The sequence below is a fragment of the Vigna radiata genome, chromosome 6 (assembly GCF_000741045.1).
Source record: "Vigna radiata var. radiata cultivar VC1973A chromosome 6, Vradiata_ver6, whole genome shotgun sequence".
NCBI classification, from domain to species: Eukaryota; Viridiplantae; Streptophyta; class Magnoliopsida; order Fabales; family Fabaceae; genus Vigna; species Vigna radiata.
The window spans coordinates 30,213,280-30,233,134 of NC_028356.1; the positions used below are offsets into that span (position 1 = coordinate 30,213,280).

The 19,855-nt window shown below is 30.4% G+C and overlaps 1 protein-coding gene across 1 annotated transcript; it reads left to right on the forward strand.

The window, feature by feature from the left end:
• The first annotated feature begins 412 nt into the window (after positions 1-412).
• On the forward strand, positions 413-3,388 carry LOC106763687 (NAC domain-containing protein 92-like). Its single transcript, XM_014647853.2, has 3 exons — positions 413-647; positions 1,129-1,400; positions 2,771-3,388. Exons 1-3 carry the CDS (start codon positions 419-421, stop codon positions 3,386-3,388), a joined length of 1,119 nt encoding a protein of 372 aa, XP_014503339.2. The 5' UTR covers positions 413-418.
• The last annotated feature ends 16,467 nt before the right edge of the window (positions 3,389-19,855 follow it).

Consider the following 19,855-nt stretch of genomic DNA (forward strand, 5'->3'; position numbering starts at 1 on the left):
TTGACAAACACACTTGTCCCTTTTTTTCTTCAATGACTTCATACTCAAAATTCTTTAACTTTTCTCGTGCATGGTGATTACTCCTTAGAAAGCTTCACCATCTTCATCATCTCCTTTTACAATTAGAAAACCCTTGTAGTAACCCTCAAGTCAGTGTTTCTTGTGAACAAAAGTTTGCTCATATAAATCATCAAAACCTGAATCCAAGAAAAGTTTTTCTCTCCATGCAAGTAAGCAACAACCGAGTCATTCATTATACAACATCCTAAACCTGTTTTCTCAATTATTGATTCCTTTGTTTCTGAGCTTTTATATACATATCAGAGTCTTTCTATAGTCTAATATTTCTTTAACCTTTTTGTTCACAAAAATTCCAAGGTGGTAACTAAATCAATTTGTTCATCATGTCACTTTTTGTATGCTACAGAAAGACAAGGAAATTGTTGGCAAAGAGGGTAAAGATATTGAAATGGAAGAAGGCACTCATGAGAAGAAGGAAGAAACCCTACCACCTGGTTTTCGCTTTCACCCCACAGATGAAGAACTCATTTGTTACTATCTCACAAACAAGATTTCAGATTCTGATTTTACACCAAAAGCAATAGCTGTTGTAGATCTCAACAAATGTGAGCCATGGGATCTTCCTGGTACAGTTATATATCTTACACAAAACCATGTTTTTTCATTGATTATAAGATTCAGAAATCATAGATCCGTGTGGAAACTATTTACATTTGCTTCATTTTGTTCATCAATTTTAGTACTTATTACATATTTGAGCTAAGTTGCATATCCATCTTGTTCTGAAAATAGTCAACGCCATCTAGGGTTTCTCTTTGATATACAGTAACTACATACCCTCCCTTTTTCACAGCCAAGTGATCTACTTGTTTTTCTATTTATTTATAGAATAATAATATTTTGAAAACATTTTTTAATAATATTTTAACATCATCTACGTGTCATTATGTGATTGATCCATATTAGTATTTATAATTCTGAGATTGATTCAAAATTATTTCACAATATGAACCAATCATGTAATGATAAGTACATAATTTTAAAATATTGTCAAAAATAGTTGTCAAAATATCATTATATTTATTTTTACGGTGAATATTTTTACAGGAAAGGCGAAAATGGGACAAAAAGAATGGTACTTCTTCAACCTAAGGGATCGCAAATATCCAACAGGTGTGAGAACAAACAGAGCAACGAACACAGGGTACTGGAAAACCACTGGAAAAGACAAAGAGATCTTGAACAGTGTTACATCGGAGTTGGTCGGCATGAAGAAGACTTTGGTTTTCTACAAAGGTAGGGCTCCCAGAGGAGAGAAAACCAACTGGGTCATGCATGAATATCGCATTCATTCAAAATCCACCTTCAAAATCACTAAGGTATTGCACCTAAACTTATTTATGCTTTACACTAACAAAATCTTTTAATTTTACTACTTAATTACAAAAATACTTTTCAAATACAATTTATTCCAACTTGATGAATGACTTAGTCCTTGAAAATAGAACCACAGATAATTATTTCAGAAATAATATTATTAAATAAACTAAAAGTAGTTAGATTTTTCTATTTTTATATGTATATGTGTATGAGATTATTTTTTATATGTGAATTAATCTAGAATGTATAAATTATCGACAGTAATTAATAAAAAAAATTAAAGAATGATATATTAGGCATGTTCTAACACATAAAATATCTGAAAATTTAAAACTTATATCTCATTTCAAAACAATAATGTTACATAAATAAAACTATCCCAACATAACAAATCATGTATTATAATAACTTATAATCTTTTCAAACACACAAGAATTCAAATTGATAACTAATCATAATAATACATATAGTCTATAATTATCTCGATCACTATTTAACCATGATATATGATCCTCCAGTCCATTTGATAAATTTTCTCTCTTTTTCTCTCAAAGGATTTGTAATAAAGAAATCTCAGGTGTCAAATAATTTTCAAATAAATTATAATATACCATAAACTATTTTGTATATCAGTGTTGATAAAATAAATTTTGTAACCTTTTTGTGCACATGAATACTTTTTGAACGGACAATGATGTTTTAGCATCAGAATTTTTTTATCTTTAAAAATAAAAAAGTTAACTTTTGTTAAAATGTAATTATACGTTAACATATATTTTTCCACAACGTTTTACATAATACACGTATTATTTTCTTATTCAATTGAGAATACGTCAATGAAATTATAAATAAATAATAAACTAGTGAAAAAAACATTCATGTCATTACGTTGTCAAAAAAAAAATTATGTCAAAATATCTGTTTTTTATTTTTAACTATTTTACCTTATTAAATGATAATAATAGGTGTCAAATAACTTTTTTTTTCCGTTTTGAACTAATAATATTTATAAAAATTATACTTTAATATAATATTTTTATTTTTATTTCACATTCTTCTTCTTTTCATTTTACTTTTTTCTTTTTTTAAGTAAATTTTTTTTATAACTATTTTATCTTTTGTAATATATATGTAAAATAGATATAAATACTGTATCACTATTTTAGTATTTTAAAAAATATCATTTGACACATTTAAATTTTTTACATTTATTTAATATTATTATTTTTTATTTTTTAGTTTTTTATTTTTTAAAAAAATATAAAAATTTATACTTTAAAAGACTATTTTATCAATACATTGAGTGTCAGTAAAAGTATACTATGATATCGGTAGTCTTAGTATTTATGACAGTATGTCTGACATACAGCAAGATGAATGGGTGGTTTGCCGGGTGTTCCGGAAGAGTGGTGGTGCAAAAAAGTTCCCGTCTAATTCGAACCACAGCAGAACACTGAACCCGTATGGTGTTGAAGTTAGCCCTAGCGTTGTGCCACCCCAAATGATGCATCTGGGTGACCCTTCTTCTGCTCATTTCAATTTCCTTTATGGATCAAGAAACTACATGATCAACCCTTCAGAGTTCAGAGCTGGTGGATCCACAAGTGTCAATGTGACGAACCTCCCAATAATGCATACCCATTTCAACAATCCACCACCACCACCACCAGGAGGAGGAGGAGGAGGAGGAGGGTTCAGCATTTCTGGCCTTAATTTGAACCTGGGAGGAGCAGCAGTTTCCACTGCTGCCACCACACAAACACAGCCCCTTCTGAAGCCAATGATAGCACCACCACAGCCACTTTCTGCTCACACAGTGGCCCAAATGAATCATGATTTCAGTTCCAACATGGTGACACCTGGTGCTGCTCTTGCTGCTGACAGTGTAGTCTATGGTTCAGACATGACCAATGCAAATTCTCATGGCAATAGGTTCATGGGCATGGACCACTGCATGGATCTAGACACTTACTGGCCTTCCTACTGAATTCGGACTCTTTATAAGTTTCATACATACATAAAAAACATTCTAGTACTCAAACTGTAGTTGGATCATGTTTATGTTTTTTAAAGTGTTTTATGTCTCGTTCACGTTCAGGTAAAAATACTTTGCCACACAAGACTTGTGTCTGTCTCTTGGTAGTGTTTTTAGCCTCTCTTTACTTATTGAAAAAAGTTTCTTTAACAACTTTTTTTTGACAACTTTGTGACAACGCATACGTGACAGTCTATGATTGATCTGTTTTAAATATTTTTTTAAATATAAATTCAAACAGACCAATAAAATGATGAATCCTGTTGTAAAGAATCTGTTAAGAAAGAGTTGTCAATCATTGTGCTTACTTTTATCTTGTTTTTATTTTAGATGCTCACTTATTTATACTATTTCTTAGTGGGTCTATTCATGTTTCAAGTGTGATTTAAGCTGTGTTGTATACTTAATCTTTGTTTGATTATAGTTTAGCATTAATTCTGTGTCGGTGGCCTTCTATATATTGTTAATATATTTTAGTGCGAAAGCTTTTATGGGAATCACATGCATGATCAGAGATACCTAATTATGGAACTGCTGGAATTATTATCATAGTTTGCATGAAATTGGTTCAGTATGATTCTCCTCAACCCTTTTTTATGTACTTTTTTTAAAATAATTTTTAGTCGGGATTAAAACTAACAGATGCTTAATATTTACATGTTATTGAAAACAAGACTACGTGTTAGCGAGACAGCGAAACTAGAATTTACAACAGTGATGAGATGCAGAATAAACAAAATAAACAAAATTGATTTTTAAGAGGTATGTGTTATAACTGGGTATTTATATTAACTGATTCATAGTTTAGGATTTGTTGCATCTATTTGATGAAATTAACTGGTTTGATAAAATTAATTTATAAGTTAATTTTTAGTTAATGAATTAATATTAATCGATAAGTTTTTAATTTATAATTGAAGAGTGTTAATAGATGAAGAATAGACAAATACTAGTACAAAATGATTTTTTTTTCTTTCTAATTTTGGTTATTTGGCATAAATTATGTGATGAAAAAAAAGGCTTATTTTATGTTGGTTAATTAGACTATGTTAACTGTTTCGAAATGTAGGGTCGAATATCTTAGTAAAATGTTTCTTCACACTTTCCTCTCAGTTAACTTAGGCTATAATGCAGACGTCCCTGTCAAAACACTCTGAAACTCAAAGTTAGTAAACAATATGATCGGGTCACAGAAAATTTTTAGATTCACAATAAATGTAATCATCTATATTTTTTTCATTTAACTTCTATTTATAGGTTTTGATATGAACTTCTGATTAGTAGCATCCTAATCACAGCCCAATTCTCATTAAGTAATTCTTACCAATAATCTTGATTAGAAGTAATGTTTAGGGATTGTCACTGTTGGGAGCTGTCCGGCCTCTAGGTCTCCTATCTCCGTAACCATGCGATCAGCTAATAAACAACATTTATTAACCATCTTAGTTGAATGATGTCTAATGGTGTTGACTAGAGCCTATTCGGACGTGTCGTCCCTTCTCATGGTCTTATTCGACTAAGTATTTGATATGACCATATGGAGATACAATACATGAACATATAATTTTATTTTGATTTAAATCATCAAAAGATAAAAAAAAATAGAGTTTTTCATACACCAATTAAGTTAAAAACCAACATAGAGAAACTTTTTTTGATAATCTATTTTGTATCCAATCTAATAAAAAAAAGTAATTACATTTTTTTACATAAATTAATACTAGAACCAACCTAAAATGTACATTCTTCACTGATTCTTAAATTAACTTACATAAAAAAATATAAAAAAAATAATAATGAACTAATGATTTTGATATCAATACACAACCTATAATGCAATAACTAGTTTTCAACAAAATAATAAAAAAACATTTTTAACATAAATAAACATAACCAAATTTTTAACAACTATCCAAAGTAATTAATCATATTATAAAAATATACAAAAGGATAAAAATATACAAAAAATATAAAAAAATAATAAATAAACTAATGATTTTGATATCAATACACAACCTATAATGCAATAAATAGTTTTCAACAAAATAATAAAAAAACATTTTTAACATAAATAAACAACCAAATTTTTAACAACTATCCAAAGTAATTAATCATATTATAAAAATATACAAAAGGAGAGAATTAAAAACTAAATTGTGGAGACTTATGAAAAGGGAAGGGAGGGGTCATGAAGGTGGATGGGTCTTATTGACTTAAATAGGTGTTTGAAGAAAGTCAAAAGGGAGATTCCTTTGGCACATTCACGGTTAAAAGTAAAAATGGAAAACAAACTGCAGAAAGAGAAAATTGATTACAAATGGGATTTTCTACTTAAAGAAGCTCTATAATATAAGATAATCCATATAAGAGTTTCACACTCTTAACTCTTAATGTGGGAGAGTGACTTGGGAAGTTATTGAAAACGAGAGATGAATGTGAAATAATTACAATTTTCACATATGCACTTAAAGTGTCATGTGAAAGTAATTAAAATCAATATTAGACCTTGAAAGTGACATATCAATAGTAGATACACTTCATTCTTTATGTACTTTAATGTCAAATCATTTTAGGATTTTATAAAATATTCTATAATCTTCTATATACATTTTATTTTCACTCTTTATCTTTTATTCGATATCACTAGTGTGGAAAGGGCTTTAGACAAATGTTATTTTAGGATTTTAACGTCAGATCGGGATCTGACGTCTTTATGGGTGACGTTAATGAGATGTCGGACTTATAGAATCCGACGTCTATAGAGACGTCAGACATGGCACTAATCGACGTCTAAGGACACTATATAGACATCGGTGAGTGCCATGTCCAACGTCTAAGGGCACTATAAAAACGTCGAACATGGCACTAACGTCTAAGGGCATTATAGACGTCGAACATGACATTAACCGACGTCTACTGAGTTGTTGTGTTTTAAGTGCAGTTTTGCTTATGTCTTTGGATAGCCTAATCGCACATTCTCCCTTAGCTAGTTTCCTCATAAGAAAAGCTTGCGTCTTTTTGATCTGTTATGGCATTTCAACCAAAAACCGAACATGAGTCTTTGCCTAGTTCCATTCCAACCGCCAATGAAAAAGAATACGATGACCTGAGAACTAGGCAAGGACCCAGGTTCGGTTTTGGGTTGAAATGCCATAAGAGATCCAAAAGACGCAGTTTTTCTTACAAGGAAGCTAGCAAAAGGAGAAGATGTTACTACGTTACCCAAAGACACGAGCAAAATTGCACTAAAACACAACGAAAACTCATTTTAATCGATTCAAATAGAAGATAATCCATCAAAGACTAATTTAATCGGAGTAAAACTAAGTTTAAACGGTTCAAAAGAGATAAAACGCACCTGGAATGCAATGCCACAGAGAGAAAAGGCAAGGAGGAAGACGATGATGTACGCGTAACCACGGGTTCGCAAATTCTGATTTAACATGAATCTAATGTCGGATTCCCCAGTGCCCGACGTCTATTCTCGACTAAGCGTCAGTGACCTCACTAATATGACGTCCATTCGAATTAAAAATTAATATTCGCGGTGTATATAGATGTTGGATCTAGGGGAAGCCAACGTCCACGACAACTTTTCACCAATCCTATCAAGCCATTTAAAGTATAGACGTCGGTTACAAGGGGGGCCGATGTCTATATACAATTTTAGACATCGGATTGGTGGGAATAGACGTCTATATGGTAGAGAAAGAATGATTTTTCACCTACCTATCAGTCCCTTAGGCGATGGTTAGGGGGACCCGACGTCTATAAAATTACCAACCGACATCTATATAGCTACTTATTTACGAAAATGTCACTGGTCAATAACTTAAGTTGAATATTTTGTGGTCCGACGTCTAAAGGATGACGTTAAAGGCCAATTATGCACTAATGTTTCTTTAAGCCGAGATCTTGTTTGAGAATTGTTCTTTATTTCTTCATGTTTTTTTTTTCTTTTATGTTTTACTCTTCATTCTTTTAGTATATATTTACCTTCTTTTTAATTAAATTCTTCTTTGATCTTAATCATATCAAGTTACACAATGAATAAGAGGTTTGCAACAATGTAGTGCAGGGGAGAAAGGTGGTTATGTTGTGCAGGATTGCACATTAACGAATAGTGTCAAGGCAACACCAAGGTAATCTCGTGTGGTATGGTAAGACAACCTATGCCTAATTGTGCAACATAGACAACTACTAGTGCAGTGGGGATACATTAGACATAGAAACAACAATAGGACAAAGTGTGTGTGGGTTTGACTATCTTATCCCCGTCCTCATATTTAACAACTTCAAAATTTTTGTATCACCCTGTCTCCATTGAGGAACATGTATAATCGTACCACACTCGTATCCACCTCTTTATTATGACAAATATCAATTAAATAATATTTTTATAAAATGTAAATAATTACACAAAAAATCGTGATATTATCAAATATTCAATGTCAAAAAGAACATGCATTTTCTTTTCTCAAATATCAAATATCAAAAAATAAATTATAATTATATAAAATATCAAATTACAATATCAAATAAAAATTATATAAAGGTCAAATAATTATGTAAAATATAAAAGTGATTGAATGTTTGCGTTAAAAAGGTTTATAAGTTCACGTATATAGGATCAGATCAGTTAGAGATCATTAAGTATTTTGACAATTTTACAAGATGCCAAGATAGTTTAATATCCATTTCAAGTTACATTTTCATGTTGATTGGTGATGTACCAAGCAAACTTATAGTTTTATCCACTATGATTACAAAATTTGATAAGACATCTAATCAAGGTATATGGCTTATTTTTGTCACAGGGTTGTGTATTATGAAAGGAATTAAAAGACCACTTAGGTTATACCATGAGATCAACTTAGTTGTTAAAGAAAGAGTACAGGTGGATGGTTTTCCATAAAACACTTAGGGACAAACTCCTTAATGGTATGTTCTCTTAATAAGGCTCTTACACCCAAGATCTTTCATCAGCATATTGCTTATATGGGTATTTTACAATTTGAGGAATCTTTGATTCAGTGGGAGCGTGTTTGTGTTTTATGTGTGACTTTCATGTATGCATACATTCTGGTTTATTGATCACATTAAGATAAAGTAAGGACCAGATGAAAAAAGACGTGTATAGGTCACCTTCATGTGATTTTCATGTTATAAATTTCATGATGAATCCATGTCATTTGAATTTGTCAGCATTAATGATCATTGACAGGTTTCATTGCAATTAATGCAATGAAAATTGTTTTTGTTCTACATGCGGATATAATCAACAGACAAGACTTTTGCATATGCTCAAGTATATAATGACAATTTTGAGTTCATAAAGTCTACCACATTTGTAAGAAGTTATATGGACACACACAGACACATATAGCAATTATTAAATGTGTTAAGTAAATATGGTTAAGGGTATATTTTTGATGAAAAGTATATTGTACAGAGACTAACAATAATTTTAATTTTTTGAATGGCTAAATTATAATTATTGAAACTTGAAACTAAAGAAAAGTAACTGACAAAGGTTACTTAAAGAGTCAGGATCCCATCTCTGAGCACAAAGTATAATTCTTATTTCTTTCTCTCTATCCCCATTAGGAGAGAAAATACAAAAAGAACTTAAAGTGTTCCAGAAAAGATCAAAGATCAATTCATGTTACTTATTAATTGTTTCCAATGTTTAATTCTTTAGGTACCTTTCCCTTTACGTTTTTAAAAGGTTTTGGAATTAAAGAGTTTAATGCTTATTAATTATTGATATGTGAATCATAAATTCTAACATAAATACGACAGTGGAACGATTTCAAATTTGACAACAATAAAGGTTTTAGACATAGATAGATAAATGGTAGGAAAGGATCCAAATGTGAGTGAGTAGCAATATGATATGTTGAAAAATGCAACAACAATTGTTCTTCTAGTCACAGCGACAAACATGAAAATATAAACAACCATAGCAGAAAAAATGAATCACTAGGAAAGAATTACAAAAGAGGAAATGTTATTGTTTTTTTTTTTTAAAAAAAAACTTTTAACAACAATTCTAAAAAGAAATTGTCATTATTTTTTAAAAATTGAACTTTTAATGATGGGTAATAGAGAACTGTCATTAAAAAAGTTATATTTTATTTAAAAACTACACCGCAACATTTATTACAGTAGAATTTTAGAACCGTGTTAGTAATTATCATGTGTTTATTGAAACAAAATATTAACCTTAATTTACAATTAACTTTTAAAGGAATCATCATGATAAAAAAGTACTTTGAAGGGAACATTTCACCCTTATTATTTTTCTTTCTCTCAAGGATATATAATTTAATATATTAATACTTTTTGAATAAATACATGTAATAATTATTAAATACCAACCACGTACTTAATTAATCACTAATGGTGTTGAAATAGAAATAACAGTTTTTTTAATTCAAAAGAATAAAATATATAACCACTTATTGAAGTAAATTAACTATTTAATCTTTAAATAAATAAGTATGAAAAATGTCACTTTCCTATCCAAATTAAGCATCACATAGGAATTGTATATTTGGATGTTTCGCATGGTTAATACATGACTCTGAATATCTTTCTTTAGTTTTTAATATTATTTTTATTTTTATTACAAAATGATAATATAAATGTTGTATGTTAATTTAAAATTGTATTTATTGTCGTATATTTCATTAATACGCAATTGATCACATAATTGAAAACAAAAAATAGAATTCAATAGGCAGAATTCCTTCTATAAACTGTAAATTAGTTTAATAATATCTATCTTAGGCAATTAATCATTTAGAAATTTAGCCACCATATGTATTAGACGTCATCTTAAACAAATAGAAATTCAAACATTGAAAAAAGTGATGATGCATAAACAGTTAATTTTTTACTCAACATTAATAGAATAACACTTTTATATTAAAATATAAAAAATTGAGAATGAAACAATTAAAATATTTTTTTATTAGGTGTCACAAAGAAGATCTATAAATAAATAAAAAAGTAAAATTTTTAAAAATTAAAAAGTGTAACACAAATTCATAGCCCTAGACAAATTATTAGACATAAGTGGTGACGTGTGTAAGTTGGTTAACTACTGTTAGGTGAACCACATTTGCAAAATCATGTACGTAACTCGATCGATTACCCATTGATGTGATTCTTCTTAGAACCTTACAAGAACTTGAATTCTCAATATGGAGAAGAATTTACAAATATTTTCAACATAGGAAAGGTCTAAGGTTGATGGAATTCAATATTCTTTCGGATGACGATGTTCATGCACCGTTTTATTTACACTACTTTATAGCTATGCATTTCCGTAATTGATAAAGCAAAATGTATTGATGAAGGATTATGTAAAAAAGGTAGTTTAACAATATGCATCAACGAAGTTTCAACCTACATATATGTAACAAACTTAAGAACGTGAGTAAAAGTAATAAACAAATTAGGTTTATGTATCACTTAATTTAGCTCACAAGATAATTAAAATCGTGATAATAGTTAAGATGTAAAAATTCACAAAATCACAAATTGTGAAATTGTAACACGAATAGAATATTTTACATTTTATAATTATTTTGATCTCAAGTTCGATGAAATAACATAATGACAAATCTTTAACCTAGGAACCTACATAAGCATGATCAAGTACATTCAAAAAAAGATAAAATCATTTGTGAAGGTGAAGCCAAACTCTTATTTTCTTTGATTATCTTAAAACAGATTTAGTAGAGTAAGAATAATTCATACTCTATATTATAAGATTTCCTTTTTAAGTCTTGTATCATGAGTCAATAGTGTAGGGTTTTGGTCAACATAAGTTAACTCTCTAAGTTCACTTATAGGTTGAGCTTTTTTCTGGTTGACTTTAATTAACAACCACCTAGACCACCTTGGAAGCAAGATAAAGGTGTAATTGGTCTCCTTTGGTGGAGAGTAGTAGCCAAGTGTCCTCTTCCTAATGAAAATGATTTTCTCCTAATAATGGTTGTGTCCTTCTACTGATGGAGAAGATTTTTCGTAATAGTGATCATAAGTCCTTTTTCTAATGGAGGGGATTTTAGCGTTGTTACCCAAGTTAGCAAAGTTAATATTTTTAGGCTTTTTGCTTATACTTTTATAAAACACATTTAAGATTTTCTGGTTATAAAAAGAGGTGCTCATACCTAGTAAAAACTACTTTGAGATTAATATTGTTTTTTTGTCAAAATATTGTGTCATCATACTTGTCTCTAAAATTAAGGTTCACTAGTACAAAAATATCGTATAACGTCGTTATTTTTCGGCCTTTCACGTTGAATTTGAGGCTGACGTCATATCAGGAGACGTTAAATTGACGTCGAATTTAAAAAAATCGCTGTTAAATTAACATCGAATTTTGTCAATATACGACGTTAAATTAAAAACAAATTTTATCAATATATGGCGTTAATCAACTTTTTTGTTTTTTTAATTAATTGTGATCTTTTTTTACAACTTTACGAGACCTGAAAAGCAGAAAAACAACAAATTTCAGTTTTTAATATTTTATAAAGCATGAACTATGAACGTGTAGTGTAGTATCAACAACAAACAATAATAACCACAACAAGTTCAATCAAACAAAAACACCAAACAAGTTCGACAAAAAAAATTGTTATAATATATTGCAAAATATGAAAACGTTGTTGCAACGTTAGTATTTGGCAATGTTAATTTTCATTTCTTAATTGCCAATGTTAACTTTTTAATAACAACGTTCAAATAATTAATTGATGCAACGTTAAAATTTTAATGTTTTTTAATTTATTTTATTTAATTGATTCCTTCCTTCTATAAATAGAGAGCATTTCTCTCATTTCAAGACACATCAAATTCAATCTTATCTTATTCTCTTCTCTTCTAAGTTTCATCTTTTCTCTCTTTTCCTTCTCTAAAAATATTCTAGGTTATTCTTATACTCTTTTAAGAGTTCTTTGCTAGTTCTGAGATCCTCAGAAATATTTCTAAGAAGTTCATGTTGTATCCTGGGGGACTTGTGCACACCGCGGATAAGTCCTTAAGGACAGTGACTCTACACGCCTCAGGAAAATTTTGTTCGTGATTCTGTCAGCTTTTTATAACAATCTTAAGGACTTATGGCTGATCTCAACAACTTGCCTTCGGAGAGCCAAACCTTTGTTCTCGAAACCCAGACGGTCTTTGCAAAATCATTTCCGGACGTGTCAAAAGTCGAGGTTTTCTCTGGACAAAATTTTCGGCGCTGGGAAGAACGTGTGTCCACCATTTTAGACATGTATGGAGTTGTTGTTGCTCCCAAAAGGTACACACACAAACCTGATCACAAAAAGAAAAATATTTTTCTTAAATCCTGTCACAATGAATCTAAACTCACTTGGCGTAGAAACAACAATCCTCCTAAGGCATATATAGCTAAAGGAGATAACATTATTGTTGCGGTCGTTTCTCAAGTAAATCTGATGACCAATGTGAGCAAATGGGTAGTAGACTCTGGTGCTACCAGGCATATCTGTGCAAACAGAAGTGCCTTTACCTCTTACACTACTGTAGGGGATGGAGAAGAACATGTCTACCTCGGTGATTCCAACACCGCTCCTGTTCTAGGAAAATGAAAAGTTCTTCTCAAACTCACATCTGGAAAGACTCTGGCCTTGAGTGATGTGCTACATGTGCCATCAATCAGAGTTAATTTAATCTCTGTAGCGCTGTTGGGAAAGGTGGGGGTTAAAGTGTCATTTGAGTCTGACAAGATCATTATGACAAAAAATAATGTTTTTGTGGGGAAGGGATATTGTGATCAAGGTTTCTTTGTACTTAACATTTCTGAAATTATGAATGAATCTAGTTCTTTTGCTTATACTGTTGACTCGTATGATATATGGCATGCTAGATTAGGTCATGTGAATTCCTCGTATGTTTTGAAATTACAACGACTAGAATTGATTAATATGCATGATAAACAGAGTAGTAAGTGTGATATATGTGTGGAATCTAAATTAACAAAGAAGACAAGTTTTTCTGTAGAACGCCAAACTGAACTGTTAGGGTTAATTCATACTGATCTAGCTGATATAAACAAACCATGTTTAGAGGAGGTAAAAATTATTTTGTGACCTTTATAGATGATTTTTCTAGATACACCAAAGTTTACTTAATAAAAAACAAAGATGAAGCCTTTGATGTGTTTTTAACCTATAAAGCAGAAGTAGAAAATCAATTGAATAAGAAAATTAAGAGGATTAGATCAGATAGAGGTGGTAAGTATGTTTTGTTTAATGACTTTTGTGTTAAAGAAAGGATTATCCATGAAGTGACCCCACCATATTCACCCGAGTCTAATGGAGTAGCTGAGAGAAAAAATAGAACCCTTAAGGAAATGATGAATGTTATGCTTGTTAGTTCTGGTGCACTTGATAACCTTTGGGGAGAAGCCTTGCTTACTGCGTGTTTTTTACAAAATAGAATACCCCATAAGAAAACTGGTAAAACTCCTTATGAGTTGTGGAAAGGTTACCAACCTAACCTTAAATATCTAAGAGTGTGGGGGTGCCTAGCTAAGGTAATGTTACTCGATCCTAAGAAAAGGAAAATAGGCTATAAAACCGCTGATTGCATGTTCTTAGGTTATGCTGAACATAGTGCTCCCTATAGGTTTCTAGTTGTTAAAAGTAACATACTTGAGAGAAATTATATAATGGAGATGAAAAATGCTGAGTTTTTTGAACACGTGTTTCCCTTAAAGGTTAGTGAGATGTCTCAACTTGTTGATAATAATAATAATAATAATAATAATAATAATAATGATACCATGAATGGGGATTTGAGAAGAAGTAAAAGACAGAGAAAAGAAACTTCCTTTGGAGATGACTTTTATACTTATCTTGTTGATAATGATCCAACAACCTTTGTAGAAGCTACTAGTGCTCCTGATGCAAAATAGTGGGATAAGACCATTAGGATTGAAATTGAATCAATTCAGAAAAACAATACTTGGACTTTAGTAGATTTTCCTAAAGGAGCAAAACCCATAAGTTGCAAGTGAATCTTTAAGAAAAAATATCATCCTGATGGATCCATAGAGAAATATAAGGCAAGATTAGTAGCAAAAGGTTTTACTCAAAAACCCAACATAGATTACTTTGATACTTTTGCTCATCCATTTTAACATCAAATGGATGTTAAAATGGCCTTTTTGAATGGTGATTTAGAGGAGGAAATTTATATGACTCAACTTGAAGGGTGTGTTGTACCTGGTCAAGAAGAGAAAGTATGTAAACTCTTAAAATCTTTGTATGGGTTGAAACAATCACCAAAACAATGGCATGAAAAACTTGATAATGTGTTGCTTTGTGATGGTTTTTCACCTAATGATGTTGACAAATGTGTGTACTCTAAATATGAAAATGGTGATAGTGTCATTATATGTTTGTATGTAGATGACATGTTAATCTTTGGTACATGCAATGAGATTGTCGCTAGAACGAAATTGTTTCTAGGATCAAAATTTGAAATGAAAGACATGGGTGAAGCCAATGTGATTTTAGGTATTAGAATCATAAGGAAGGGAGATAGCATTTTACTTTCTGAAGAACAATACATTGAGAAACTTCTTAAGAAGTTTGGGTTTTATGACTTAAAACCAGTGAGTACCCCTTATGATGCTAATTCTAAATTAATGAAAAATAGAGGAGAATCGTTATCTCAGCCTTAGTATGCCCAGATAATTAGGAGCTTACTACACTTAATGAGTTTCTCTAGACCTGATATTGCTTATGCAGTAGGTAGACTGAGTAGATACACTCAATGTCCAAATCAGGAACATTGGGATGCACTTGCTAGGCTTATGAGGTATTTAAGAGGTTCAATGGATTATGCCATTGAATATAGTGGATTTTCCGTTGTACTAGAAGGGTACAGTGATGCTAACTGGATCTCTGATTCAGATGAGACAAAATTCACTAGTGATTATGTATTCACACTTGGGGGTGGTGCGATTACATGGAGATTAGCCAGGCAAACTATTATTGCAAGATCAACAATGAATCTGAGTCTGTTGCTCTTGAGATGACTGGTAACAAGGTTGAGTGGTTGAAAAACTTCTTAGGGAACATTCCACTAGGAATGAAACCAACCCCATCAGTATCAATACACTGTGATTACCAATCGACAATAGTTATAGCTAAAAACAAGAATTACAATGGAAATAATAGACATATACAATTGAGACATAATTTGGTGAAGCAGCTGCTAAAGAGCGGAACTATTTCCATTGATTATGTGAAGTCAAAACGGAATCTAACGGATCCTCTGACAAAACCCCTGGGAAGATAAATGATATTAGAAACATCGAGGGGAATGAGACTTAAGCCACTTGCAAACAAACAAGTGATGGTAACCCAACCTTTGTGATTGGAGATCCCATGAATAAGGTTCATATGGGTAAAAACAAGTCACTTGTTAGTTCTGATAGCACTAAATTGATTTTAATCAATTATGTCCCTTCCTATGGTGTGTGTGTGAAAGTGCTAAAGACTGCATTTTTGAGAGGTTAAACTTTGTTCTTAAAATTCTATGTGGTGAAAGAATTTTAGCTTAAACAAATTTTTTAATGATTTCATATCCCCTATGGGTGGTGTATGATTTGCAGCATACACTTGATGAAATCACCTATATGAGTGTCAAGTGGGGCCGCTTGCATGAGATCTTGGCATGATCTCTAGAGCACTCATGAATATCGGGCACGCGCATGGCCTAGTAAGTGCAACACAGTGATAACAACAAGGATATTGGGGGTGTATTGTATTGATAAACCTCTAACACGCGTCAAGTGTCTTTGGTTCATATAGCTTGCTATACCAACTACACTGTGTGTTAAGTTTCTTGATCTAAGACTGGTTCATATAGCTTGCTATACTAGCTCGGATGCATTATATCCTTTGAGACCCAGAATAAAAATTTTTATTTTTCTTTTAATGTTTGAACTATTTGAGTCAAACTTTTTCTTCCAACTTATTTTGCAAGATGTGGGGGATTGTTATAATATATTGCAAAATATGAAAATGTTGTTGCAACGTTAGTATTTGGCAACGTTAATTTTCATTTCTTAATTGCCAACGTTAACTTTTTAATAACAACGTTCAAATAATTAATTGATGCAACGTTAAAATTTTAATGTTTTTTAATTTATTTTATTTAATTGATTCCTTCCTTACTTCTATAAATAGAGAGAGTTTCTCTCATTTCAAGACACACCAAATTCAATCTTCTCTTATTCTCTTCTCTTCTAAGTTTCATCTTTTCTCTCTTTTCCTTCTCTAAAAATATTCTAGGTTATTCTTATACTCTTTTAAGAGTTCCTTGCTAGTTCTGAGATCCTCAGAAATATTTCTGAGAAGTTCCTGTTGTATCCTGGGGGACTTGCGTACACCGCGGATAAGTCACAGTGACTCTACACGTCTCAGGAAAATTTTATTTTAAACCACCAATATTACGTCGAATTCTATGCGTATTCAACGTATTATTAGTCAACCAGAAGACAAAGAATTACCCCTTTTTAATTTTTTTCTTTTAATCCAACAATAAACGTCAAACAACTTGGGGGTTTCGATGTTTTATTTGTCATCCAGAATCCAAAGGTCACTCTTGTTTTTATTCTTTTTTTTTTCTTTTCCTTTTTAACCTTCAATAGAATGTTGAAGGCTTTGGGACTTCGACGTGATGAGCATTGGAGTGGTTGAGAGCATTAATTGTGTGTTGTTACCATAGCATTAATTATGTGTTGTTTTACCGAGGTAACTTGGAAAATAGAAAACAAGGAAGATATAGTCAAGAAAACCAATACACAAATGGACATGTAGCTACCCTTACTAAAACTTAACATGTTCAATCTCATATATAGTGCTATCAAAATGGGTTAGAATTCGCGAACTAACCCGACCCACCACGGGTTCTAGCCAGATTGGGTTTGAAAAAAATGATTTTTTTTATACAGGCCAATTTTCAATCTGACTCACTTAGAACTCGGCTCACTTGACGAGCTGGGTTGACTTACCAACCTACCCAGTTTAATTTAATTATTTATTATTTTATGTTTCAACATTATTAGTTAACATTTTTTTATTGTATTATAAATGGGAATAAAGAAAAAAAATGTTTCAAGAGGGCACAATATTATAAATTTATACATTCAAGGCTCTAATATTGTAAATGGATAAATGACATAAAAATTATCACGATTATAAACTTATTTATGCGCTTTTTGGGTTTGCTTTTGGATTACATTTGAGTTGTAGATTATTATTTTTTTTATTTTGAATTGTCTTTGGAGTTTAACATTATTTTAGAGTTAATTTATTTAAATTTGAATTACAAAAAATTTGTAAGTTTTTTTGGATTTAAAAAAAATTATAATTAAGTGAGCTCATGAGCCAATCCGTTTAACCCACAACCCGTGATGGGTCGGGCTGGGTTCAATTTTTTTTAGCTCGTTGATAAATGAGCCGAGTTGGGTTGACTCACTAAATGATCAACCTATGGTGAGCCAGGCCGGATGACCACCGATTTTACAACACTACTCATCTAATCAGATTTATGATCCTAAAATATACAATTATCATGAACAAATAAAAGAGTCAGTTGAGTGTATGTTAATGCCCCCATTTTGAGGTACAAAAACATTTTAAAAATACTCTTTAGTTGCATAAATGTTCTTTCAATATTTTGAGGTGTGAGTTGTAGCTAAGTTGAGCTTATTGAGGTCTTGAAATAAATTGGTTAAAGTTTCATGACAACTTAAAGATAAATCCAAGAATAATAAATAATCAAGACTATAAGAAGTTAATATAAGCATAACATGAAAAGTGAAGAAATTTGACTAAGCCAATAGGAGGGAACAAGCAACAAAAATTAGATCTTGCAATTTTTTTTACAAAAAGGCTTTGATGATTGATAAATGTTAATAAAAAAAATATAATTTGAAGAAATATAGCTTAAGATATTTTAATTGATATTATTAAATAATTACCTTATTTAACTATATAAATAAATATCACAAAATAATATTTGTCAAATTTTTTGAATCTAAAAAAAATATTTTAGAATATTTTTAGATGTCCAAGACCATCAGCATAGCTACCATTCGAGTTATCAGAATTCTTTGTTTTACTTACGAGTTTTCTTTTATATAAATTCATTCGTCACATTACCCATAAAAATTTATTACTAATAATAATAATATAAGAAAAAGTTATTACTATGTATTTATTTTCATGAGTCTTATGCATCTTTGAATGTTACCATAATAAAGACAGATAATTGACTTCCAAATCTCACTTTTATTCAAATATATTTATATTATATTTGAATTAGTATATAACTTTATGTGTATCATTTATTATTTCAATATTTCATCTTAAATTAATATGATTTTAATCAATGATTAATTTTAGTAAATAAAACTTAAAAAATATCCTCATATTTTTATCTTAAATTCAACACATTAACATCATATTTTAAAAATATTTATATTATATTATAAGTTAATAATATATATAAATTAATTAAATCAATATATAATAGAAAATCAATTAAAATAATAAGAAATAACTAAATGTTAATGCTAGAAATTATAAATATAATAAAAAAACAAAACAGAGAGTAAAAAAGAACAACATATGACACCGTTATAAAAAATGTTTCAAAATAATAAGCACTTTTAAAAAAATCAGTTAACAGTTATATTATTTGTAGAATTAGTTAATAATTATATTAAGAAAAATAAAATAAAAATAAAAATTATGTAAACAAAAAGAGGTATCTTTTTTATATATATAGGTATAGAAGATTCCAAATCTAATGTAACATTTCCATAAATATACTTAAACTATACATATATTCAAGAGTTATCAATAATAATAGTGGAAAAGAAAGAGTAAATGTAGGAGTATTTAAAATATTCATAAAAGTTTAGACTGTATATAAACTGGAGGTTTTCACAAAATTATAACTTACACCGAAAGGTCCTACGTATTACTTAAAATCGAACGGTACGAAAAGATAGTTGCTACCGAATGATTATACAAAAGACAAATTAAACCGAACGGTTACAAAAACAACTATTTACTTAAATCTATTGATCAAACGGTTCTACACTATCTTTCGGCTGCTCGCTTTGCAGAGCTTCCTCCAAAGAGCCAGTATTGCCTTTTGCTCACATCCATTAGAATGATCATTGTAGTGAAGAGAACGATCGGACGAAAATAAAAGACATGACAGGAAAATAAGGGTAAGCTTATATAATTTAATTACTAAAAAATCCAACATAACATTTAAACATAACCATTGAATAATCAAAACAACATATTTGATCATGTTATACCTTATACACGTTTAAGACCGAACACA

What these genes read in the sequence shown, in the direction of transcription:
- LOC106763687 (XM_014647853.2), top strand. Translation starts at nt 419, where the DNA reads ATGCTACAGAAAGACAAGGAAATTGTTGGCAAAGAGGGTAAAGATATT. An exon ending in TGAGCCATGGGATCTTCCTG is followed by an intron (nt 648 to 1,128) that starts GTACAGTTATAT and finishes ATATTTTTACAG; the next exon opens with GAAAGGCGAAAATGGGACAA. An exon ending in CCACCTTCAAAATCACTAAG is followed by an intron (nt 1,401 to 2,770) that starts GTATTGCACCTA and finishes TCTGACATACAG; the next exon opens with CAAGATGAATGGGTGGTTTG.